This window comes from Zalophus californianus, chromosome 4 (assembly GCF_009762305.2).
Source record: "Zalophus californianus isolate mZalCal1 chromosome 4, mZalCal1.pri.v2, whole genome shotgun sequence".
Lineage (NCBI taxonomy): Eukaryota > Metazoa > Chordata > Mammalia > Carnivora > Otariidae > Zalophus > Zalophus californianus.
Window position 1 is genome coordinate 169,046,480 of NC_045598.1, and position 27,415 is coordinate 169,073,894.

The 27,415-nt window shown below is 37.9% G+C and overlaps 1 protein-coding gene across 1 annotated transcript in view; it reads left to right on the forward strand.

The window, feature by feature from the left end:
* Positions 1–3,192: 3,192 nt before the first annotated feature.
* SLC30A8 (solute carrier family 30 member 8) overlaps positions 3,193–27,415 on the forward strand; it is a 34,865-nt gene continuing 10,642 nt past the window's right edge. The window contains exons 1-4 of the mRNA XM_027616227.2: positions 3,193–3,646; positions 13,390–13,589; positions 22,423–22,569; positions 24,872–25,025. Coding sequence (XP_027472028.1) covers positions 3,576–3,646; positions 13,390–13,589; positions 22,423–22,569; positions 24,872–25,025 — 572 coding nt within the window. The 5' untranslated portion in view covers positions 3,193–3,575. The remainder of the gene's footprint in view (positions 3,647–13,389; positions 13,590–22,422; positions 22,570–24,871; positions 25,026–27,415) is intronic.

Here is a 27,415-nt window from a genome sequence, read left to right on the forward strand (position 1 = left end):
CTGATTATATGCCAGATGCTAGGCTAAAACTTTTATACACGTTATCTCTTTTACTCTTCACGAGCACTCTGTAGAGAGGGATTCCATTAATGCACCATTTTACAGATGAGAAATTGAAAACCACAGAAGCCAGGTTAACTTGTTGAAGGTCACACATGTGAGGAAATGGTCAAACCAGAAACTGAAATTAAGTCTCTCTGATTTGAAAGCCCATGCACTAAGCCCCTTTACTATACTGCCTCTCCACACAAACAAGAAATAGCCAAACAGAATGAAAATCCACATTATTATTTTAAAACAAGCACACTTTCACGTCTCTTTTTAAAAGACAGTTACATGCAAACAATGGCAATATGAAGTGTTTCTGAAGTATTAGTTTAAATTTGGGGAATGCAAATCTTGAGAACTCAGTACTTTAGTGTCTAGGGATGATCATGGTGGTTTTCCAAACACACACTTTCTGCAAGTAAAATATCAAATGATGTGTAAGACACCTGTGTAAATTATTTTTGCACGAGTATTAGTTACTGTTTGTAAAATCCTATTAAGAAATTGTTGCCAACAACAGCTAGCACTGGGAAGCTGAACCAGTTCTTTGGTCATGTCAGTGATGTTCTTGTGGCTGACAGGATATTTATTCCCAGAGGTAACTCTTATAAACTGCATTTTGCCCCTTCAGTTGCTACAAGCTTGTGATGGTGAGTGGGAGGAGAGGACAACCTGTAATTCAGGATGGTTTAGAAGCTGGTTGCCTTGGAAACTGGAAAAAACAGCACAATGCCCACCAAAACGACTGTCAAAAAGAGAAAGGATTTTCTTTTTTTGATCTGTGTTGCTTTCCAAGTGCATATTTTGTGAATTTTGCCAGTTTGATTAAGGCCATTGGTCCTCGGTGGGCAGTGCAAGCCAGAGTGGGCCAAAGGTCAGTCAGCGAGGATGGGAAATTCTTCAGAGACATGGTACTGATAGAATACTGGGGGGAAGTGGATGATGGTGTAGTTAAAATGAGTTTATAAGGTGATAAAGTTATCAACAGGTGAATATTTCACACAATGTGACATGCAGGCAATTCTTAATCATAATTTATGTACATTTAAATTTATAGCAGCAAAACTTACTTTTTTAACATAAAAGTTTTTTTTTTGCTGTAATCTACTCTTTACTACTCTTATGCTACTTACACCGGAAGTTTTGGTTTATACTAGAGTAGTTATTTTCAAGAGTAGCACTTGGAAATTCACAAAAATTTGATGAAAGTAATTTCTTAATACTTTTAAAGTATGCATTTTTTATTTTTAAATGATCACACATGTACACATACACATTTTATAGGTTTGTATATATGTGTGCACATATATTTAAGGAAATCATAAGAAATTGCTGATTTTAGACTATATTAGGTCTATAAAAATGGCAATTTTACATATTTCAGCTTATAAATAAATAGCAGAGATCACAGAATACATGTTTTTCTTCTTCTTTGCTGGGGTCCCCATTCCCTCTTTTCTCATCTCCACCTGACCCTCTTCTGTATCAGTCCTTCCCTACACTTCCCATATATCCTCACTCTCTTCTTGCCTCACAGGCAATTCACATTAACAACCTAGTATGTATCACTGTGCTCACAGAATCATGAACAGATGTAAATATGTCTGCGCATCTATATATGTGTTAGTGACAAAACTCACCATGCAGATCTCAAACTTCCAGATTGTTTTTTTCCTGTTAATAGTTATAGCTATATATTCACTTTCCTGCATCTGAATATTGCTTATCTTCTCTTCTTTGCACTTATCCTTAATGGATTTCAGCCTAATTCCCTTTTTGACATTCATTCACTTGAATTCTATTTCTCTCCTATGTACTAGAAACAATTCACAAATGATTCAAGCTGCAAAGTGTTGCAACATGTCACACAGATGGATTAGTAATTCTTTTCTGGTTTCCTACTTTGCATCCACAGAATAACCTATTATTTTGCAAAGTTAAGAGTAACGATATATGAGAAGGAAATGCTTTGGATTATTCTAGTAACTCTAGACCCAGAATTTCTCCTGCAAGGAAAAATGGCCTTCCAGAGCCATTTCTCTGATTTCCATCAGTCACAACCAAGTTAACGATTGGTTAGGCAATGGAGTCATATGGAAAGACCTTAGAACTTACGTTATGGATGAGGCTGTTTGAAATCTTAAACATGAGGTACAGCCTCACTACAGATGTCATAGGACACCTGATGCTCTCACTGTTAGCCAAAGGTGACTTCTCCTCTCACTGCTACTGAAATTGCCTTTGAATCCCATTTTCTTCTTCAGAGGCAATATCTCTCCTATTTAGGCCATTGTGGCAGACTTTGGCTCAGTACTATGGGCAGATTCCCAAGATGCTGGGCAACTGGGCTATTCCAGGACTACACCACTCTTGAGTTTTCTCACTAGGAAGTGAATGTTGACAGAGGGAGAAGGAAATGAGTACTCAGTAGTTGGAGATTTATGGCTTCTTCTCCAGTCTGTACTCCCCAATCCCCCATGTGCATCTGTACAGGTCTTGGATGCTCTTTGGCCTCCCCACAAATGCCCACCACAAAGAGCTGCTGCCCTCGGGCTATAGTCCCTTCTCTTATTTGGAAAGCAAAATGCTTTATAATGAAGTAAAATGTGAATTCCTAGGAGTTTGGGGGTTGAATGTCCCTTGGGATCAACTCAGAAGATGCCATTCCTGAATTGTGATTTGTTTTCCTGATAGGGTTTCCTTGGGTGAGTCTTTTATCCTCAGCAGAGGATACCCTAGCCAGGGAGAAGACAGATCATTCCAGTTCTTGTAGGTATGACCGAGGGCTGTAATTTAGAAGCTGAGTCTGCCCTTTTCCTGCCTGTGAAAAGGGCTTCAAAGCTGCCATACCAGGAACTGTTTCAGATTACAGACTTCAGCAACTAATGACCCATGTCCTCCCTTCAGCAGTGAAATCCCAAAATGGCCCTGGGAGAGGAGAAAGTAAATCTTGACAGTATTTAGAAGTCATCTTAGAACTAACTCTCAGGAGAAATGTTTTTAGGTTGAGAGAGAGATTTCCCCCCCCCCAAAAAAAAGGAAAGGAAAAGAAAGGGAAATCATGAGACTAGTGCCCAGAAGGATGTCTGCAGCTCACCCAGGTGTGTTCTGAAGACCAAACATCTACATCAGCAATTAGCAGGAAACCCTTGAGTCCTCCACCTCCCAGGAAACAGTGGAATCAGATAGCATCGGAAGCACACACACACACACACACACACACACAGTCTCTCTCTCTCTCTCTCGCTTCACCTGATCCTTCCTGCAGGTGTCTGTAGGAAAGGAGTTTCTGTGGATGAGAGAATGAGACCAGGTGATTGTCCGAGGAGGCTGTAATTTTAGCAGACCTACCAAGAACCTTGATGTAGGAGGCTTGTTATTCTAAATCACAGAAGCCTTTTTATTTTTTTCTTTGGAAAGTATGTGAATGATTGTAATGCTGCTTTGCTTCCCAAACTGAGCAGTGAGGTAAACAGCAGAAGTCACAACAACCACAAACAACAGCAGAAGCTCTCATCCTGACTACCATGGAGTTTCTTGAAAGAACTTACCTTGTGAATGACAGAGCCACCAAGATGTATGCCTTCACCCTAGACAGGTAACAGGTATCTGTTTCTGCTTCACAACTTTCTGTGCCTTGACTATTCAATAAATCCTTAGATCCTACTTCTTCAAAATTTGAAACTTTTGCTGTGCAACTCAGGGCCATTTTGTAAAATCTGATAAGCTGTTGACTGACCTGTATAATTCATATCCTGAAAAATACAGGATTTGATTCCTTAAATATCCTAAGTGCACAAAGGATACATTTTATTAATATATTTTTCATCTGTAGTTTATCTTCCAGAAAACAGGCATATATGATCTAATCTTTTTACCTTTCTTTTCCTCAATTATTCCCATTTTTAAAGTTCTAAGTACATTTTACTAAATTATATTTAGAAAAAATTAAGGCTTTTCAAGATTGTGACAGAATTGGGGTTACATTTACCTTTAAAACAACTGCTGTTTTCTTAATCATAAAATACCATAGTCAAATGTACACAACTATAATGAATATAGCTGAGTTTAATGTGCTACATAGTTCTAGTCTGTTTACTATCTCCACAGTACCACATGCACAGTATCACATTCATTCATCTTCCCCTTATTGAACTACTATTGATTGAACACATTCAGATATATAACAGGAAGAATACATGCCTACTTTCAGATCTCTGTCCTCTTGAAACTTTGAGTCTAATGTGGAATGCACACAGAAAATGGCAATTACAAAATAGCATAGAAGTGTCATTCTGGAGGTGTTTAATGAGAAGATCTCAAAGGAACTTAAGCCTTAGCTAGACTTTAGGGGTCAGAGAAAGCATTTCAGAAGTGATAGAGTAAGAAGTGAAAAATGAAAAGGAGTTAGAGCAAGGTTAGGAAAATTCCATAGAAAATACAGGTGGGGGACATTTTCCAGACTGAGATAATTGCCTGGTAAAAACAGAGACATATAAGAATAAGAGTTTGGTGTGTTTGGGGAATTTAGTCTGAATGAGGAGCAAAGAGAAACATCCTTAGTATGTACAGATGAATGAATGGAAATCTGAAATGATTTCATGTAGGAGCAGAGCTTAAGAGAACACATACCCATTAATAGTATGTGTAATGTTTGTTTCATGGAACCAAATTCATATTCTAAAAAGTAGCAATATTGTGTTTGATAGCATCAAATGTTCGAACAACTGTAAAGGGACATTTTTAATAGGATCTTTATAATTTTGCTTAAAAAATATATGATAGAATCTAGCACATCTATTATCTCACATTATAACAATTATTTTTCTTAGAAAATAATATTAGACGTGATTTATTAAGACCATAAATAACAAAACCTCATGTTAGGTCAGGCAGAAATTTTAGACAAAGAATTGTTTTTACTATAGACACTATTAATAGAGCATCTCTACATTATTAAAATAACACTATTTCCCTTCTCCTTAAAATGGACCATTAACTCTGTTATACAAATAAAGCTAACCATACAGAGTTACAGGTCTCTTTCACTTCCTAAATGGGTATGGTTTTCAGGATATGGTGATTATAGAAACTATCAAACTCATTTTTATTTTCTTTTCATATAAAAACAGTTAAATCTTGGAGAGATGATTTATGCTGATCCCTCATTTCACCAGTTAGGAACCTGAATGCCAAAGAGAAGTGCCTTTCTTAAGGTCAGCTGTCTGATTATGGCAGAGTTGGGATCTGAACCCATGCCTCCTGTTCATGAATTTAGTGCCTGCTTACTCCTCTTCCACATCTCTGCACACACACTTTCACCTTGTGGCCTCCTGAATCCTTAATCTATTTCTCCCTGAGGTCACATGGACCTTGATTTCCTCACTTATTTGCTTCCTTTTATCATCTTCTCCGATCTCCTTTCTCATGGGTTTTCTTCTTTCTCTATTTCCCAGACAACTTTGCCCTCTGATAGTCCTTCTCTTTTCTCCTTCCTTCTCTCTTTCTACTTATAATCAGCTTTCAATTTAAATTGTTACTAGCTATTGAGAAACTTAACCTGAAGGAATCTTTATTCTCTAATTCCACGAAAGGAGTATTTCATTTATCTACTGCTGGGCTACAAACTAGTCTTGGAATGTAGTAGCTTAAACAGCAGTCATTTTATTATTCACAATTCTTGGGTCAGTGAGGTTTGTTCATGGGGGTGCATTCTGCTAGTGTCCGGGCTGTGCCAAAAGTTCCAAGATGGCTTTACTCACATGTCTGGGGGCTTTGTACCAGCTTTTGGTTAGTCTTCATTCTTCTTCCCATGACCTCTAATATTTCCCCCTTAAAGAAACCTGCTATGGACTGAATATTTGTGTCCCCCCCTCCCAAATTCATATTTGGAAGCCCAAACTCTTATGTGACTGTGCTGGAGATAGGACCTTTAAAAAAGGTGATTAAGGTTAAATGAAGTCATCAGGATGGAGCCCTGATATGGCAGAACTGGTGTCCCCACAGAAGAGGAAGAGACACCAGATATCTCTCTCCACCGTGTGAGGATATAGAAAAGCAGCCATCTATAGACCAGGAAGAGAGCTTTTGCCAGAAACTGAATTTTCCAGCACCTTAATCATGAACATTCAGCCTCCAGAACCATGAGAAAATAAATTTCTGTTGTTTAAGTTACCCAGTCTGTGATATTTTGTTATAGCAGCTTGAGCAGACTAACACAAGGTCCAGCTTTAATTGGATCAGATTGTGGAGCAATTTATGCCTTAGGGCATTGTTGAAGACAGTAGAGTAATCAATAAGTGATTAAATAGGTCAATAGTTGGATGTGATACCCATTTACGCAGAACAGCCAGAAGCCTAACAGTGAGACCATGGAAAGAGACAATCAAAGCAAACATGATTAAGCATCCCTGGGCTGGGGTGGAGGAGGTAAAGATGATTCTGTGTATGCTAAGGCTTCACCCTCTTGGGAATAATAACAGAAGTTGCACATGTAGGGGACATCAGAGGAAAGAGATTCCACTTAATTAGACAAGCCATTCCCAAACAAATAATAGAGCAAACAAGTAAACATCAGCGACAACAGGCCCATAGGGGATCAGTATTCAGAACTGTTACCATGTATTATCTAAAACATCCAATTTTAGGCTAAATATAAGACCTGCAAAGAAACAGCAAAAAATAACCCATACCTAGTAAAAAGAGCAGGTAATAGAAACTGCCTTTAAAAGAGCCCAGGTGTTGGACTTAGCATTCAGAGATTTCAGAGTAGTCATTATAAATATGATTAAAGACTTAAATGAAATCATGTTTAAAAAAATTAAAGAGAGGTATGATGGCAGTCTCATCAAATAATGTCAGTAAAGAGATAAAAATTGTATAAAAAAGAGATAAATAGAAATTCTGAAGTTGAAAGTACATTAAGTAGAATTAAAAAATTTGTTAAAGGGGCTCAGCAGTAGATATGAACTGACAGAAGAATCAGTGAACTTGAAGATAGATCAACAGATATGCAACATAAAGAACACAGGGGAAAAAGTGAGGAAAAAGTAACAGAACCTCAAAGAAATGTGGCACATCATTAAATGTCCTAACACACACGTAATGGGAGTACCAGAAGGAGAGGAGAAAAAGGAGGAGAGAAATATTCAAAGAAATAATGGTTAGAATTTTCCAAAATTTGGTGACAATATTAATCTACACATCTACAGTGGGTCAACAGACTCTAAGAAGAATCAAGGAAAACAGATCTACTTCACTGACATATCAAAGTGAAAATACTGAAAGCAAAACACACAGAAAAAAATCTTGAAAGCATCAAGAGAGAAAAAGATTCATCATGTTCAAGAGCATCTCAGTAAGATTACAACCTGACTTCTAGCAGAATAAAAGGACCTGGAAGGCAGTGGAATGACATATTCAAAGAGCTAAAAGAAAAAAAAAGAACTGTCAACCAATCATCTTATATCCAGCAAAACTATCTTCTAAAATGAAGGTGAAATGAAGACATTCCCAGGTGAGCAAAAACTGAGAAAATTTTGCTAGCAGACTCACTTTTCAAGAACTAGCAAAGGAAAATTTTCAGGCTGAAAATAAATGACACCAGACATTAACTTGAATCAAGACACAAAAACCAAACAGCATCAGTAAAGGTAAAGGTAATTTAAAAAGACAGCATATTTACTCTCCTTTCTTCTCTTAACTGATTTAAAGATAAATTGCATACATAATATATAATATATATTATATATATTATAATATTATATAATATTATTATATTATATATTATATAATATTAGATGACATGTTAAAGTTATAGGAAGATACAAACTACCAAACTAACTCAAGAGAAAACAGAAAATCTGAGTGGATCTATAATAATAGTACTAAGGAAACTTCATGCAAAGAAAATCCCAAACCCAGATGTCTTCACTGGTGGTTTTTACCAAACATATAAAGTAGAATTAATACCAATTCTTCACAAACTTTTCCAAAAAATAAAAAGGAATGAACATTTTTCAACTCATCCTATATTTTAATATTCCACTGATAGCCAAATAAGAAGATATCACAAGAAAATAAAACTATAAGTCAATATGCCTTATATATACAGATTCAAAAATCCCTCCACCCAATACTAACAAACTGAACACAGCAAGACAAAAAAAAAAAAAATTATGAACTATGGTGAAGTCAGATTTATCCCAGTAATGCATACTTGATTTAACATTTGAAATACAATCAAAGGAATACACCACATTAATAAAATAAAGGACAAAACCCACCATATGATTATCTCATTAGATGCAGAAAAAGCATTCAACAAAACAACAGCATTATGGTGACATTCACCAAACAAGAAATAGAAGGGAACTTTTTCAACCTGATAAAAATTTTCTATGGAAAACATGAAGCTAACATTAATCTTAGCGGTAAAGGCCTGAAAGCTTTCCCTTAACATCAGGAACAAGACAAGGATGCCCATTGTCACCATTTCAACATAGCAGAGCCCTACTGGGGCTCGATCCCAGGACCATGAGATCATGACCTGAGTAAGAAACCAAGAGGCCAACACCAAGAGTCCCATGCTTAACTGACTGAGCCACCCAGGTGCCCCTAGCTTTAAGTTATTTCACAGTACAACTTATTTTATTGTTTCTGAAGAACAATGATAATCATGTAATGTGAAAATGGTAGACTAACTTAAAAATTCACATTTTTTGTGTGTATTTATCTTGTTCCAAACACACTCTGACGTGTTCATATGAATTAGATAAAATCTCAAAGCTACCCTGTGAGAGAGGTGTTATCATTATCCCCATTTTGCAGGTGAGGAAATTGAGGCACAGAGAGGTTAAGTTGTTTTCTTACAGTCATACAATTACTGAGTGGTAAAGCTGGGATTTGACTTAGCAATGGGATGTCAGAGCCCAAATTCTCAGCTTCCTCCCTGTACTGTCATCTACTCAGCCCATTTTGGAAACTGGCATGATCTTCACCTAGCTGTTGTAACCAGGAATCCATGAGGAATCCTCGGGTCCCACCCTTCCCTCTTCCCCTCTAAATAATGCTATTGGTTAGTAAATCCCATTAATGCTACCTCCCAAACATCCCTCAAATATGGCTACTTCTTCCCCTTTTCCTTGTCACTGCACTGGTCCAAATTGCCAGCATTTCTGCTTCAGCGACCTCCTAAATGGTCTCCATGTTTTGTCTCTTTATGCTCAAGCCTTCCAAGCATCACCCGAAGTGAGCATTCTAGAAATGTGAACCACATTATGCTACTTCCCCGCTTAAAACTTTCCAACTTCCTTCTTTCAGACTTTGAAGAAAAGGAAACCCTTTTTAATGGTTCACAGAGTTCTGCATGATCTAACTTCTGCCTACTTCTCTGATGTCATCCAATATCACTTTCTTCATCCCACAGTGGCCACCTACGTAGTTCCCTTTCTGTCAAGGCAAGCTTTTGACAGGATAAGCTCTTTCTTGTCTTTGTGCCTTTGCACCAGCAATACCCTCCACTTGTGATGTTTCTCTTTCATGTAGGTCTACTCCCATTATCCTTTAACTCACTGTAGAGATACCTCTACAGAGGTGCCTCCCATTACCACTCTGTTTGAAGTAGTCCCACCTTCACTCCGTGATCACTGACGATCATACTACACAGCCTCTGTGACTATCGGCTGGCTTACTATTTGTCTCCCCCTGCTAATATATAAGCTTCTGAGGTCAGGAACTTAGTCATAAATACCATGGATCAATTAGCATCTCTGAAAGTGTAGGCACATTGCAGGGATGCAGTACAGATTTGAATGAATGAATACCTGAGGTATTGGATATGCATAGTGGGACCTAAGCTTTCATCTCCTCTTCTCATAGGAATAGTGATTTGAGGTTCTTGAGAGAAGTGATGTGAAAGCGCAAAATAGAAGTGATTTTATGTAGTCAACATATGAAATAAGAGGGTGAATGTTTTACCAGCTCTACTTTAGAGACACAGAAACAAAGGGGTTTAACTTCTACCATCAAACAAAAATAAAATACAAAAGAAAAAAAAAAAACTTCTCCAAGATCACAAAACAAAGCTCCATTCTCTAATTAGTATTTTAAGAAATAAACTCAAAGTTGTAGGCTATTGCAAGAAAATTTTTGAGTATTTCCCTATTTCTCCTGTTATTCCCCCTTTTTTTCTTTGATGCTACAGTAACTTCCTCTGCTCTGGCTTATTATGCCTATTCTTCAGAACTTCAACCATCTTTGAATTCATGGGAATCTATGGAGATTTATTCATAATTCATTTTTTGATGCATCATAGCATTTGCTTTTTAGAACCTTCTTAAAATTCTCAGGATTCACATCATTTTTTAGATTAAGAGCCTCTTCTGCATCTATAGGTACCCAGACCACTTTGCTCTAATGAGGTAAAGAGAAATGTACTTTAATTTTGGTTTTTAAGTTTTGGGGGGATTACAGACACTTTTAGGAGCCCAGTGAAGACTGTGGGTTCTTGCATCCCCCCATAACACACACACAAACACATATATGAACACATTGCATGCAGTTTCAATGGAGCCTCTGAAGCCCACCTTTGGATCTCCTGCTTAGTATTTCAAGGAGCAATCTCAGCTCAAAGTATATCCATATTGGTTAGTCTTAGAGTCTAGGACAATAAAGCAGTATTTAAAGGTAAAAATTGGCCAGGTTTCTTGCACTTTTCTTCTTGTGGCATTGCCCTGGAGGCTGTGCCCTTAGTAGGATTCCTGCCTTTGACTTCTGCACTGCTCCAGAATAAGTTCTTTCTCCTGGTCACTTACCACCTGGTTTTCTTTGGCCACAAGATTCATGAAAAGTATAAAATAAAGCAAAGCTTCATATGACTTCAGCAAATCAGTGGCCATATGAACAGTGCCAGAATGATCGGTGACCCTGTCTTGCTCATGTTGCCTTCTCAGCACAAAGGAAGAGGAAACCTCCATCATGCTATATTTTTAGTTCTCAGGCTCCTCTGAGTTGATGGCCATTGGTGATCCACAGTGCTACATGATATATTTTTTATTATCAGGGTATGTATCACATCACAAAGGTAAAAATGTATAGATACAAATATTCTATGTGCTTATTGCCAAATGGTTCCCATTCCAGCCAAGGAGATTATTTAGAACTGTTGGAACTGTTCAAAATCCTGAGTGTTATTAATATCAGCAGTACAAACATTCCAAAGTCAATTTGGTGATATATACCAAAATCCTTAAAAATGTAGATACCTCTTGACCAGACAATTCCCCTTTTAGGGTTACATTTTAAGAAGATAATAATATACTGAGTAAAGATTAACTATAAAGATCAACAGCCCCATTTATATGAGCAAATAATTGGAAAAGAATAAATTGTTTAATAATAGGAAATCAGTTCATTATTTATGACATATTTATATTAAATACAGTGCTCTCTATATGCTAAAATAATAGTGTAGAGTATTTAATAAATTGAGAAAATGTCAACAATACATATAGCTAAGAATCAGGTTCCAAAGCTGTATCTTTGGTAGGATCCTATGGTGACACTGTCATTTCATCCATAAGCCATTCCAGCCCTTCTCCACAGAGTTGCAGCCATATGATTTGGGTAGCATCTACCCCAATCTCAGCTCCAGGAGTCAGCATGGTAGGGTTTAGCCATTCTGATTATAAGAAGGTCTAAGCCAATTAGCCCATCCATATTCCTCTGGCTATAAAGGTTGGTTCTCATTTGGCCAAATCAGCATACAACTCAGGACCCTTGTTTAGGAGTTGAGAATGGACACTCTCTCTGCCTGTATAAGAAAAGGCAGGTGCACAACTGTGATTACCTTGGGCAACCATTCCACTACCATGAGGAAAACCAGCATGCGGTTAAAATGTACTTGAGAATGCAGAGCGATGCCTCTGGTGTCTTCCTAAATCAGGTTAAAGCCTGATACATCTAGATGCTTTCAGTTGCAGAACCAATAATTCCCATTTAATAGCATGAGCTTTGTTTTCAGTACTTGTAACCAAAAACACCCTAATTAATTATGGACTCTGATTATGTAAAGAAAGTGTGTTTATATATTACAAAGCTAAATGACAAAATATCAGTAACAGCTGTCTTTTGGAGGTAAGGTTACCAGTGATTTTTCCCTTTTCTTTGTGCTTTTCTGTAATTCTAGATTTTTTGTAATGAATATATACTTTAGTTTATTCAGGAAAAACCCAAATATAATGATAAGTAGGGTCATAATAATTACCATCATCTAAACCAAAACCTTCAGACCTTTAATTCCAGATGGGGATGAGACAAATGAACTAGCTCTTCATTGGAGGTGAATTTATTTTTCTTCTTATACCCTTCAAAGTCATGAATGCTAAGTTCCTAATTCTAAGAATCTTATTAATGTCTTCTAATAAGTTTATTTAAAAAATGAAAGTCTGATCAGCTCAAGATCCATGGACATTGATATTGGCATCAGTAGAGATTGGTTTCAGGTGTACCGAAGTTTAGGTAGGGAGGTGGGGTGGAGCCCAGCGGAAAAAACACTAGGTTTAGAATCCCAGTTCCACTGTTTCCTGGTTATTTGGTCTCAGGCAATTACTTAACCTCTCTGAACCTTGATTACTTCCGCTAAGAAACTATGGCATTGGACTGACTGTTACCTACAATCTTTTTATCTATGAAATTCTAGAGCCGTATACATGGCTCTAAATAATGCTCTACATTTGAGAGGAACTGATAGGTACTGCCTGCTTCAGGAAGTGTAAGTAAGTTTGACTCCCAATACAGCTTTGATAGATTGAGACAGATCGTCTGCAAAGCTGTGTTAAGGTTTCTGAGAGTCCACATGGACTCAGCAGGAGAAAGTGCTATGATCTATTAACAGTGTTGCTGTGGAGAAGAAAGGAAGAGTTTTGGCATTTAATATTGAGTATTTGAATCATCAAGCTGACTCCTACGCACATATCCAACATTGCCCTGCCTCCCCCCCTTTAAATTTGTAACACAGGGTCCAAAATCTTTTCAAAGTGCAGTAATTTGGAAGGAAATGCATCAAAGTGTATCTGCTTCCCTTCTCCTGTTCCTTTGACATCTCTTAATCACTGCTGGTAGAGACTGAATAAGAATAAAAGCAAAACCTTTAGTAGTTGAGAATTCAGAAGGAAATTTCTTACTTGTTCCTTACACTTGATATTTTTTGTGGAAGGAGCTGTGAACAGCAACTTCCCAGCTAGTTAGCAGATGTCCTAATATCAGTTCTGAGAATGGGCAGGGCTGTCAGTGAGGTATTTGCAACCATGTTCACTTCTTGCTTCTATCAAACTCATCCAGTGTGGAACTCCAGCAGAAATCCTTGAATAAAGATCAGTGTCCTGGAGAGAAGCCAGAGGAGCTGGAGTCAGGAGCCATCTATCACTGCCACAACAACTCCAAGGCCACAGAGAACAGAGCAAACGAGCAAGTCTATGCCAAGTGGAAACTCTGTGCTGCTTCGGGAATATGCTTCGTTTTCATGATTGCAGAGGTTGTGGGTGAGTATTACTTAAAAGAGACTTCTCTGATTAAACAAGCAAACAAAACCCCACATCACTGAAGGAGGGTTATAGACGTTCTCCTTTGAAAGAAAGATTTCATATTTTTTGTAAGTACTGAGTAACAATATGCTCATTATAGATAAGGTGGAAAATATTAGGAAACAAAATAAAATTCATCACCGTCACACATTTGAGTAATAACCTCTAATAACATTGTGGAGTATTTTTGTACAATATATTTTTCTATTCATAACTCAGTTTTTTTTAACATAACTGAGAGCATACTGAATGCTTTTGACCATGCCATCAAATACTCTTCAAAAACATTTTTATGCCTGAATAATATTCTATAATATGCTCCACTGTGATTTACATAACCATCTCCCTATTGTTAGAAATTTAGGGAGTTGTTTTTTTTCCTGCTATGGACAATGCTGCAGTGAAAACTCATGAATAAAAGTCTCCCTGCCTCTCTGGTTAATCCCTTGAAAGAGATTCCTAACAGTGGGAAAATTGATTGAAGGACATAAATATTTTTATTACTTCTTGATGCACATTGCCAAACTGCTATCCAGAAAGCTTAAAACAATTCATATGTCTGCCTGCTGTATGTAAGAATAATTCTCCAAATCTTTACCAGAACTTATTTTAATCTTTTAAAAATCTTTGTTAATGTATAGGTTAATATGCTTTATTTTATTATTCATTTTTTTGTTACTGTTAGAATATTTTTGCATGCTTATTAGTAATCTATATTTCCCTTTGTTGATGCATTTCCTGCTTGCCTCTTAATGTCTCCTGCTCATTTGTTTTTTAGATAATTTATAATGTTCTATATTGATCTCTGGGAGCTCTTTATATAGTTAGGATATTGAACTTTTTATATTTGTTATAAGTACTTAGTTTATTGTTTACTTTTTAATTTTTGGTTTGATGTAGAAAAGTTTTAAATTTTATATATGTAATTGTACCAAACATTCCATTTTGAGCTAACTTCTTTTATTGCTCTTTCACTATTTTAGTGCTTTGGTCCCTATCTACTGAGAAGATAAATATCATTTTGTTGTTCAATTTTTTGCATTTAATTTTAAATCAGTGTGGGATTAGATATGCTCTAAGGGCTAAAAATTCTTTTCCTAAATAACTAACAGTTTTCAGCATTATTTCTGGAATAATTAATTATTCCTTCCATTGATTTTTGATGTTTCTTTAATCATTTATCAATATTTTATAAAAGAATAAGGGTTTGGTTCTAAGGTGTTGCACTGATCTGTATTGTTCTTCTCTGTTACTAGTAACATATTTAATTAACATAGATTTATATGTTACAATATCTGTTGTTCTTTCCTCATTATTCCTTGTTTAACAGAAAAAAGGAAAAATGCATTTATTTCTGTTTATTATTCTAATACATGAGAACCATTGTGTTCAGTTCTCTCCAAAATCAGATTATGATTTTACTGGTATGTAAGTTAATTTGGAAACACAAATCTTTTTAAAATACTGTTTTCTCCTCTAGGAATATGGTATGTTTCTCCATTTATCCAAATACTCTACATCTCTCATTTGTTTTGTGATGTTAGTTATTTGTTTTAATACAGGGGCAGACTATTTCTTGCCAGGGTTATTTAGATGTGTTTGGTTTATTCTTTCCAGAGGTGAGTGGGGTCTTCCTTTTTGCACGTCCTCTTTTCTAGGTGGTTACTTTTGGTATTCTGGAATGTTTTCCATTTTGCATATTCATTTTATACTGATCAGTGTATTTGCATTATTTTCTTTCTAAATGTATCTCAGTCCATTTCCTTTGTTCCTCTCTCATCCATCCTCCCCCCTCCTAGGAGATAACACTCTCTTGTGCAAAAAAACATATTTCTCTTCTTTTTCAGTAATTGTATCTCTTCTGTATGTTTCATATTTTTATCATGTTAAATAATACTTTGTGCTAAATCAAGTCTTCTGTTCGACTCTTTAACTGTTAAGTGAAATGTTTCCTGAGAGGTTAAGTATTTTCATTCTATGAATGAAGTGGGTCTTTTCCCTAGTTCTTAAATGATTAACAAATAATTAAGGATACTTGTTGATTTTTATCAAGTATATTTTCCTTTACACATACTCCATTAAAATTTTTTTGACACATTGTTGATGTGTTTCATATTCAGAGATTTCCAAATATAATACAATCTTTGCATTTCTGGCATTATGATAATAATAACTGATACCTACTTAATGCTTATTATGTGCCAGGAACTGTGATGAGTGCTTGTCATTATGTTACCTTACTTAATCCCGTCCAAATCCCTGAGAGGTAGGTCTTCTTATAATTAGTTGCACTATATAGATGAGGAACCTGAAATGCAAAAAGTACTCTATTTGAGTACTTGTAAGTGGGCAGGCAGTCTGAATTCAGGGGCTCATGTTCCTAAGCTGTGCCTCTCAAATTCACTGTGGTGGACCATTCTTTCAGTGCACTGCTAATCTGGGTCACTCATATTTTCATTAGGATTTTTTATCTTTATTGATAATTGAACTTGATAGTTTCTGTTTGGAGCTATTTTCCTAAGTTTTTGAATTAGAGTTATACATATTAAAATGAAAAGTTTAGTCTTAATGATACCTCTTTTTTAATTAAAAAAATGGAAACGATTCATGTAACTCTGTAATTATATCTTCCTTTTTTAAAAAGAAATCCCTGGCAAATTGTCTAGCTTTGGAGACATTCTTGGAAACAATTTTAAAAATATTTTTATTAGCTTCTTCCTCATTTTTTGATGTACTCAAAATTTCTACTTCTCTAGTAAATTTTGGTCATTTATGTTTTTCCAAAGTCAGCCATCTCATTGAAATTTTCCAATTTATTTTCATACATTGGAACATGACAGTTTCATATTAATATTCTCTTCTTTATTCTAGCTACTTTCTCATTTTAATATTGTTTATATATTTTCTTTTCCTTGATTTAACTTGGTAGGTGTCTAGTGTGTATATATATACATATTGAATATATTATTATCTAAATTTTTCCTCTGTTTTTAATTCACAGTTTTAGCTTTAAAAATATTTGTTGCTTCCTCCATCTTTCTTCAGGGTTGTAATCTTATTGCATATTTTAATATCTTGAGTTATATCCTTCTCTGGTTATTTTTATCCTTTCTTTTTATTAACAATAAAATTATGTTTAACTATGAACTTAGTCTAAAAGTTTTGATATGCAATGCATCTTATTTATTATTTCTACCCCCAAAAATAAAAAAAAAAAGAACACTAGGAACTACCTGGCATACAGTATCATAAGCTACTATTACTCCATTACCACAATTACCTGTTACACTCTTACCAATATTTTGGCTTCATTTTTTGTTACCCAAAAGGTGGACCAAATTAATAATAATCCAAGACTGGAAGAAAACAGAACCTGCTATGTTTTTGTCTTTGTTTTGTTTTTTGGGTTTTTTTCCTTTGTTTTGTTTTGGCTTGGTTTGGTTTTGCACTATCAAAGCTAACAATCGGAATTAATTGGTTTCTTAAACCTCTGGAGTCTTATAGCCTATATATCCACACTTAGACTTTTATACCTTTTGAAAACTGGAAAAGAACTTAGACTCATCCAGTCCAAGAAAAACCCAGGGTTGACAAATAATTTTCCAGTCAAAGATTATACAAATAATTGATACCATCCCAGGGTAAGTCTTTTGAAGGAACCGACTTAATGGTTTGATGAAGTTGCAAGGAATTTACTTTGAGTAGTTCCAGTTTGAAAATCCACTGACATTTATGCCAGAGGTATATGTCTTTCTATTAGTTAAATTCATAAGATCGTGGACAGTATTCTATTGCTCATGTAAGAGATGGATAAAACGGAAAATTTAAAAAACAGAACCTATTCAAAACGTGGCTTAAAAAGGTGATGTTCTGGAAATTCATAGCTCTCCAGATAAAGTCCTAGCAGCACTGCACGTAAACACAGCTCAGCAAGACGTATAAACTGGCTTGTTTTCTCTACTACTTTCTTCCTCTGCTTTCCCCAGAATCCATGTAGATGCTGAGAACAGAGGGCATCTTCTCCCCAGCTGATGTCTAATCAACAGTCTGAAATGAGATGGTCTCCCATTCATAAAACTTACTTTTCTCCCTGTACCTTTCCTATGCCCTGTCATGTTGCTACAAAATAACTTATATTTTTAGGGGAGGGGGGATGAAAAACTATTCACTTGGAGTGAGCCAATCAATCTCCCTCTTCTCTCTCATTCTTAATCATTAATTAGTCTATAAATTCTAATCTGGCTTCAGTTTAGAGCCAGAAGAAAGTGATGTTGTCAGTACAGGAATTAAATGGATACTGACACTCATTTTGAATTTGAGCTGCATTGATTTTGAACTGATTTCCCCAAAACATTGCTCTCATCATGTAAATCCATCTTCAGAATTCTTCAATGGTTCCTCTTTGCCTAGTTCAGTGCTTCACAATGTTTCCCCCATCATGGCAAGCACAGGACACTTTACTGAGTACTGGGATAGACCCACGAGCATGCTGTAGCAGGGAGAGGGTGGTTCAGGGGCTCCCTCTGTGCTTGGGCTCACTGGGCTACCCCAAGTGAAAAGAGATCAACGTACTCGAACTCTCTGGCATTCTGGAAAATTTGACGTTCAAGTCATTCCACCATCTGGCTGCCAAACTGACTATCAATCTCTTTCTTTTACTATGTCACAACATGATTCTTCTGTTTCAGCTATTTATCCATCCTGTGCAAAATAACCATTGTATCTTAAAGTCTCTGTAGCCTTTGCTTATGTCTTTTTATTTGAATGGAAAATGCCTCTCCTCATTCCCTGCACTCATCAAAACCCTGATCATCATTCAAGACCCCAACCAGACCTCACCTAAAGCCATTCTTGACCAGGTCAGAGAAAGCGATTCTTATTCTCAGGTCACTTTTGGGAATCCAGGAGGTCCTCATACAGCGTATGGGATTTGAGACAGGCCTTAAAGTTTGTGTAAGAATCAAAAGGTGGCTAAAAGGGAGATGAAAAAGGCCTTCCAGAGGGAGGGCCCTGATGAGCAGCACCTGATAACTACTGTGGTCCAGGAGGTACAAAATAACAGCCTTGCTTGGGAAGATTTTAAGTGGGTGGGTGAGCAATAGGACAAGAAATCTGTATTCTTAGGAAGAAATTCAAGTGATTCTTGATGTGTAGCTGCATTTGGTGGCCACTATTTGTAGTGGTCAAGGATTGCTGCGTTCCAGAAGCTTCCTCCTACTCTGTGCTGGCTGCAGTTCTGGTCCTCCTGGACCAAGAAACTCATGCTCAGAGGCAAGGCTGGGCATGAGATGCCAAGCAAGATTATTCAGTCTCTGGGTCTTTTTCATAGAGAGGCTCGGGGTGCGGGAGGAGAAAAGCTTGATATCCTCCACAAATACTCTGCTGAAATGATATAAACCTGGAGCTTCCCAAGTCCAACCCTTCTTGCTAAGGGTGAGGTAGTCTGTCTTCAGTAAGACAATAAATAGCAATAGTTAGAGACAGAGCAGAGCCCCCCAAACGTTTTTTGAACCTTAGGATTAGGCTGCACTTGATCCAATCCCACCCTGATTTGTTCTCAGTTGTTTGGGCCAATAAATTATCATTTTGTTGCTGTTGTTGAAGCCAGTGTGAGTTAGGCATTTATGACTTACAGCTGGACCTCTGAAAGATCTACCAAAGTCAGTGATGTAAGATAAAACATGACAAGTGCAGAAGAGAACTAGAATGGTAGCTGGGATTCAAGAAAGACCATGAGGCTTGACTGGAGAATCTGGATTAATTCTGGAGGCCTTGCGGAATAAATGACATTTAGAACAGGGGAGAACCAGGTCAAAGGGCTGTGTTTTGAAAGAGAATTGGCCACAGAGCAGACTGGTGGAAGGAATTAAAGAAGGCTATGGAGACATCCTGAAGGAGAACTATTTAAAGTGTGAAGCACAGACAGAGGACGCAGGAGGTTACTAGACAGGAAAACAGGGCTGGGAGCGGCGTGGGGAAGATAGTAAGTACCTCCGAGTACAGAACTTCTCCTAGAGAAGTGTCCAAACACACCTATGCAAACTGTGATGTGTTTTAAATACTTGTTAAATAATAACTCCATGCATTGAGTCTTTGATAGTATAATTTCGTTTTTATAGTATGCTATTATGGTATATTATTATTATTAATATACTATTATATAGTATTATATAGCATAATAATGCTATTCATAAGATAGTTAAAGGATTTTTAAAAATATGAATTAATAGCAGAGAGTGGTGTCATCCAGTAATGGGACACAGGCCAATGTTGTCGGAGAGATATTTGCTTCTTTCATTCCAGTCGGTATGTCTCTGTTCTCCACAGAGCATGTCATGTGTACTTAACATCCACTTCCGCACCTGAGGTGAGTATGAAATGCAGGTCCAATGGCTCTGCCGATGTCCTCTTACCCCACAAGCCCTAAGAAGAGTGCATTTCCAGAATTTAGTCCTTAGTGCCTCTCCTATCTTGTTATCAGTACACTGCTTTCTCCTTCTTGTCAGTAATCCATAAATGAGTGCTCCTGCCTTCCTTCATGCCTTCCTCATATTTCCTTGGCTCTTACTGTTGCGCCTTAACCTCCAGTTTCTCCTCGCTCCAGGTCAGCCTCCACATTGCCGGCAAAGATCTCTCTCTTCAATACAGATTTGAGTATGTCACAACCTCGCCTCAAAATCATAGTAGGTTCCCCTATCCCAAAGGATAACATTCAAATTCTTTAGCCTGACATAGTTTCCCACAAGTGGGTCCCCAGCCCACGTCTCCACTCTTATTTCTGGTTAGTCCTTCAATGCTCCACTCCTCTTGCTTTTCCACAATGGCACCATCTTCCTTCATTTCTCTCTGTTTTTGTTCCTGCTCTTGACTCTTCCTGAAAAACCCTTCCTCTCTAGCTCAGTCTTACCCCTCCCTCTGTGAAAACTTCCTCAATGCTCCCAAGGAGAGTGGTTGTCTGAGCCTCTAGCCACCGCACATGTCTTCAGTACGTGAATGCTGGACAAGGAGATCACTGAAGACAGAGACTGTGATGTGTTTAACTCTGTTTTTATCTTTGTATACCCCATCCCTGTACCGCACACAGCAAGAGCTCAATAAATACGGGCCGGATGGCTGCGTTCATGGTCAATAATACCCCATGCTTTCAGAAGCAAACGCAAGTTCAGTCAGAAACTACCTCTTGCACACAGTTTTCTCCATAGGATTCAGCATGATTGCTCACAGTTTTCTGGGCTATTCTTATAAGTAGCAGGGATGGTTGCAAACTGGTTCTCCCTTCCCGGGCCTCCATATAAATGTGCTTCTTCCAAAGCAAGTTCTTTTTCTCACTCAGTTGCCTCCTGATTCAGCTGAGCCTGTTGAAGAACCCCTATAGGACTCCATTTCCTTGACTTAGGCTACAATTTGAGCCCAGCACATGGAACTGTCACCATCATTCTTTGCTGAGATGGTAGATGGCTGCTAATCTGCATGTCGCCATTCTTCGTGTAAGAAATAATGCATTATTAACACAGCTTTATTATCAGACCCAAGTTTGTCAGATAGAGCAACATTAGAGGATAATTGGAAGAAAAGCTGATTTGTTAGCAAAATGTTGCTTTTTGGCTAATGAATCATTCTGATTTTTTGCACTGACAGCTCAGTAACAAGCTTGAAGACTACTTTGTTTCAGACCATTAAACTTTGACAAACCAGTTATTAACTACAGCTAGAGCCAGTGGTCTGTGGGAATTATTGCAATTATGCACCATATATGTAATTTTAAAAAATCATTAGTTGAGACAAGGTGAGTCTGATGATGGAGGGGCTGGCGACTGATAGTCCCTGTTGCCTCACAGGCAATAAACAGCTGCCGGGAGGACAATGGGTCAGCAATAGCTCTTTTTTGGGGGGAAGAAGTAGTAAGAGGAATCCAGATTGAACCCCAACAAGGAGCCCTGTTTGGGAAGGAAGAGAAAGAAGTTTCTTCTGACTTCTATTTTGGAGGCTGGAGGTCTTTTCTCTAAGGGGAACTAGAAGGAGGTAGAGAAGGCAAACCAAATAGAAAGAAAGGCAAGGCAGGACTGCCACGGCTTGGGTTCTCTTCCTATGCTTTTTTTTTTTAATTTTTAAATTTTTAATTTTTGTATTATGTTATGTTCGTCACCATACAGTACTTCATTAGTTTTTGATGTAGTGTTCCATGATTCATTGTCTTCCTATACTCTATTGGGTTGTCATTATAGTCAATGACCCCAGCCCTTTCCTTTATGGCTCCCCACTATTCATAATAGGGATCTTGAACTCAGATGGATAATACAACTTAGTAGAGCAGAAGGCAGTGGTGAAAACGATGGTAAAATCACAAGTCAAATGCAGACACAGTTGTGTGCCAGAGCGCAACCCCTAGGTTACAGACAGAAGTCTAGGTCCTCAGCCTTAAGTGCAAGACTCTTCAAATCTAGCCCACACCTCTCCAGCCTCATCTTTTCATATTCTTTGTGAAATCTAATGTCCCCGTCTAACTGTGATGTTCTCTAGATGTGTCCCACACTTTCCAGTCTCTGCCCCTTTGCTCTTTGAGGAATGGCCGCTCCCCTGAAATCCATTTCTATGTGTTCACATCCTACACACTATCTGGGTGTCAGTTTCTTGTCAAATTGGGAAGAAGAGGTAGACTGAATCCATGTTAAGACCTTTTCTTATAAAGTTTTGTGAGTCTGTGGCATCTTTCACCAATTGTGGTTAGTATGCATGTGAAACTAGTTGCATCCTGGGGCCCTAATCCCACGTAATGTTCTGCATCCCCTAGGTGGGCACATTGCTGGGAGTCTTGCTGTCATCACAGATGCTGCCCATCTCTTAATTGACCTGACCAGTTTCCTGCTCAGTCTCTTTTCCTTGTGGTTGTCATCGAAGCCCCCTTCGAAGCAGCTGACATTTGGATGGCACCGGGCAGGTACAGTTCACCCACTGAGCATTAATGGCAAAGTAGCTGTGCAGTCAGACCAAGGATAAAAACAGAAGAAACAAAGCAAAGCCTTGTTTGAAAATCCTTTAGAGGCACATCGGTGCACAGAATATAAAGGATGTATGCATGGGAACACGTGTTCTCAATGCTGATTTGGCAAAAAGCCAGATTAATTGCGCTACCTCTACTGCAATAGGACAACAAGAACATCTGTATTGCTTTAGCAACCGCCCCAGCCCAAGGGTCTCAAGTGTACAGTAATAGCCATGAGACCATTCATTAAGCTACTCTGCATCTGGGAGGGAGGATGGGATAAAGCTTCTACCATTTTGCAAACTAAGGTGCAGAGAGCCCAGGACAGCTGGAGAGATTAAAGAATTTCTCACAGGTAAGTCGAGAATGGAATGGGAAGGAGAATTTAGGGCAGAGCAAGGGTGGCCAGCACGCTGACACGGTCAGCCTTCATTGAAAGCTGCCTCTAGATACAGACCACAACTTATATACTGACAATTTGGGCTGTGGTTTTTCAAGCTTAGACTGGTAGGAAGTTCTAATTTCACACCAAACAATTTATCATCACAAGTGTTTTGAATTGCCTTTTCTTTAACATTCAGAGAGCAGGAGAGGGAGAGTGAGAGGTGAGGCAATAAACATCAATAAAAAGAATTTGTCACAATGTGATCTGAAGATGCTTTTCAGTCCCTGAACAGTGCTACGCCTGAAAACATGTATCTTTGGCTGAGCACCTGTCATTTTTCTGTATATATTTTTACATGTACTTTCCCCTTTCTGATACTATATATCAAAGCAGTTTTGTAAACACAGAGAGAACTTAGAATACTGCTTGTATTTTCTCATCCTGGTGATGGAAGCCCACGAGCACTGATGCTCTAGAAGACCAGTGCTATTCACTAGAACTCTCTGCTTCAAGGGAAATGTTCCATAATATAGAGTATAATGTGGCCATAGAGCACTTTATTTTCTTTTTAATTTTTTAATTTATTAATTTTTTTAAGTAGGCTCCAAGCTGGGCTCCAGCATGGAGCCCAGCGTGGGGCTTGAACTCACGACCCTGAGATCAGGACCTGAGCTGAGATCAAGAGTCGGAAGCTCAACTCACTGAACCACGCAGGTGCCCTAATAGAGCACTTTAAATGTGGCTACTGCTACTGAAGAACTGGATTTTTAATTTTACTTAATTTAAATGGAAACTGTCACATGTGATGATGGTTACCATATGAGGCAGCCCTGTTAGAGACATAGAGGTGAAAATGAACTAGCTTGTCACACATGTAATTTCATGGATGGCTTTGTTTAGGAAGAAGCTAAGTTATACAAAATAAATTTATTAAAAAATATTAAGTGGCTAATGAGACAGGTGGCATGCAGATGTGGTTACAATCATGAAGGCTGTGTGTAAATGACCAAAGTCTGGGAAACAATAGCCCCACCCTAGGAAAACCATATGTTACATTGTTCTGCTTTAAAAGAGGGAAGGCCAAAAGTACCGAATGTGCCTGGCCACTGAGTCCCAGATTTCTAGACCCTCCTAGGCTTTTAGTACCTACCTACAAGGTTAAGTTAAAGATCGGGGTGAGGTGTTAAGGAACTCCTAAGTGAGCAAAGGTGCTTTACTCAGCCTGCAGACTGAACACTATCTTATCTTTAAATATTAATGTAAATGTCTCCACTCATACTTATTTTCCATATAGTTGCTCTTAAAATGCTGTCAGAGTGTTGATATAACTCTGAGCTTGCCTCTGTGTTTATAATACATTGGGCTGGCAAGTGAAACTCATCTTCATCAAGTACCCTCTGAAGCCTTCCCTTGTTACTATTTTATTCCACACAAGGTACCAGTACTGGCAAATTGTAAATGTTTAATGACGAAATTAAGAATTTCTAAACACATTTTACTCTTTGTGTCTCATTATTTCATCTCTTAATAAGTTTCAATCATTTTAGCACCTGTTTAAATTAAAATCCCTGAGGAAAACAGCAATGGCAGAGAGCAATTAATATGCTTTAAAAATTTGCTAGAAATTACTTAGTAATATGGAGCATAATGAACTCAGATGCTGGTGTTTTATGAATGCAACATTAAAGTGTCTCATCTTAGTGCTAAAACCCATCCACACTTTTGCTTTGTGAATCACTGAGTGAACTAGTTTAAAGCCTCTTTGAGGGGAGGGGGGGTACATCAAGGAACATTAATGTCTTATGACTCTCGGGAGGTTAAGGTGATTCACAAATTCTTTGTGTATGGGTGTCTGTGTGCTTGAATCCCTAGAGATCCTTGGTGCCCTGCTGTCCATCTTGTGCGTCTGGGTGGTGACTGGGGTGTTGGTGTACCTGGCATGTGAACGCCTGCTCTACCCTGATTACCAGATCCAGGCGACTGTGATGATCATTGTTTCAGGCTGTGCTGTGGCAGCCAACATTATGTAAGTCACCCCACACACTGCCCGTAAAGCTTGTCTTTAACCCTGTGTGGATGCAGCTGGTGGGTTTTTGTTGATGCTGTTTGTTTTTGTTTAATTTCTCTACTTGTGAAGATGGTAAAGTGAATAAATTGCCAATGAGGTAGTGCAGAGCCAGGATCCGAATCTAGATCCACTAGGCCCAGAATCAAGCTCCTAGCCAGTCTGCTCTCTCATGCATACTGATGGTTCCATATGGGATATGACTTATTCCTACTTCGTTTTTGTTACATGAACACATTATGGGTTCCCGGAAGGCTGGGTTGGAAAGGATCTTAAATTTTATTTACTTCAGTTCCCTTCCTACTTTTGAATTCTTTTTTGCAACATCCCTATAAAATAGTCATTAGTGTCATATATTTTAACAGAACTAGTAACAGGGAATTTATTTCTCTCCAAAGCAGCCTATTTTATCTTTGCATCATTGTGACTGCATGAAAATTCCTTCTTAAGCTGCATTAGCTAAACTCTCTCCTAAACTCTCTCTTTAGTATTCTACCTGTTGGTCCATTCTCTTGTCCAGGCAGTCTTAATTCATTCTTATGAGACATGTGATGTCCTACTGGACACGTGATCATTGCCATATTGCTCTTCTCTTACCCAAATGAGCTGATTGTTTGTGACAAGGGGGTTTTGAGGCCAGGCCTTTGATCTTTTTGGTTGTTTGGCTCCTTCCCATTTGATAGCTTGATTCCGGGCAACCCCACTTAAAACTGTATTATCTATCTACCTACCTACCTACCTATTAATCATCTATGGTAGAATAATGGTCCCTCAAAGAGTTCCACATTCTAATCCTTGGAACTTCTAAGTATGTTAACTTATCTATATAGCAAAAGGAACTTTGCAAATGTGATTAAGTTAAGGATGGGATTTTGAGATGGGGAGATTATCCTGGGTTATCCAGACAGGCCCAATGTAACCAGAAAGATTCTTGTAAGAGGGACACTTGAGGTCAGAGTGAAGGGAAGATGCTGTATTGCTGGCTTTGAGATAGAGAAAGGATCCTGGCACCAAGGAATGTACGTGACCTCCTGAAGCTGGAAGAGGTAAGACAATGAATTCTCTCCTAGAGTCTCCATAACGAATGTAGTACTGCACACCCGTTTTAGACTTCTGACCTCCAGAACTATAAGATAATAAATTTATGTTGTTCTAAACCACAAAAGCTTTGTGGTAACTTGTTATAGCAGCAAAAAAAAAAAAAAAAGACTCAGACATACTATGCATCGTCTATCTTGCAATACGACATGATACATGCTATGAGGTGTGCTTATACATGAAAGTGAAGAAGATAGTGATAGAAGAATCGAATTTAATTAATTAATTAATTAATTTTTATTTATTTATTTTTTAAGATTTCATTTATTTGACAGAGACACAGTGGGAGAGGGAACACAAGCAGGGGGAGTGGGAGAGGGAGAAGCAGGCTTCCCGCGGAGCAGGGAGCCCGATGCAGGGCTTGATCCCAGGACCCTGGGATCATGACCTGAGCCAAAGGCAGACGCCCAACGACTGAACCACCCAGGTGCCCCAAGAATCGAATTTTAAAGAGTGTCTTTTAAGAGAGGGCACAATGGAATCCCTGGTATTAGAGGAAATTCTGAATGTGTACATTTTGAAAAAGCTCCTCAGGTCACTCTAATCTCCTTACCTTATGCCTGCCTCAGTTCCTTACCTCTTAGTGTGCAAATCATTGCTTGAAGTCTCTGAGCTAAACAATTAGAAGAGTGGTATTTTGACTGCTATTACTGAGTAGATTCCTATTTCTATCCAGCTAACTTGAAAATGTGTTTCATATTGGAACCAGGAGAAAAAGTGTGTGGAGATCAATGCAAATCTATCACCACAAGGAGACAAATAAGGCAGAGCACATGTACTGCTGACTGGGGGTCAATAACATTGCCTTTGCATAAGGAGAACAATATGTCCACAAGACAGCAGGGAAAATGAAAATATTAATAATTTCATGAGAGTCATATGTCACATAGGTTGTGTCGATGCTACATGAATATGAAGGATACACCTAGCTAACTACCCCATAAATCTAGAAACTTGATGATCAAGTTTGACTTTCTAAATAGATACCATCCAAATTTTCTTTTTACTGCAACTGCTTTTGAACTTTGACAACGCTGCAGGTGTTTCTCATACTGACAAAGACAAGGGAATTGAAAAGTGGTGACTTCCCTGTGCAAATAAGTAGTCATTTATGGATAAAGATACTGAGTGACTATAATGTTTTCTCCCAGAACCAGGATTATAGGTTTCAAGTGTTGCTAGATGCTGTTATCAGAAATATCAGAACGATAGTTTGGGAATAAATCTATTCCTTGGAGACCCAAAATCAGGAC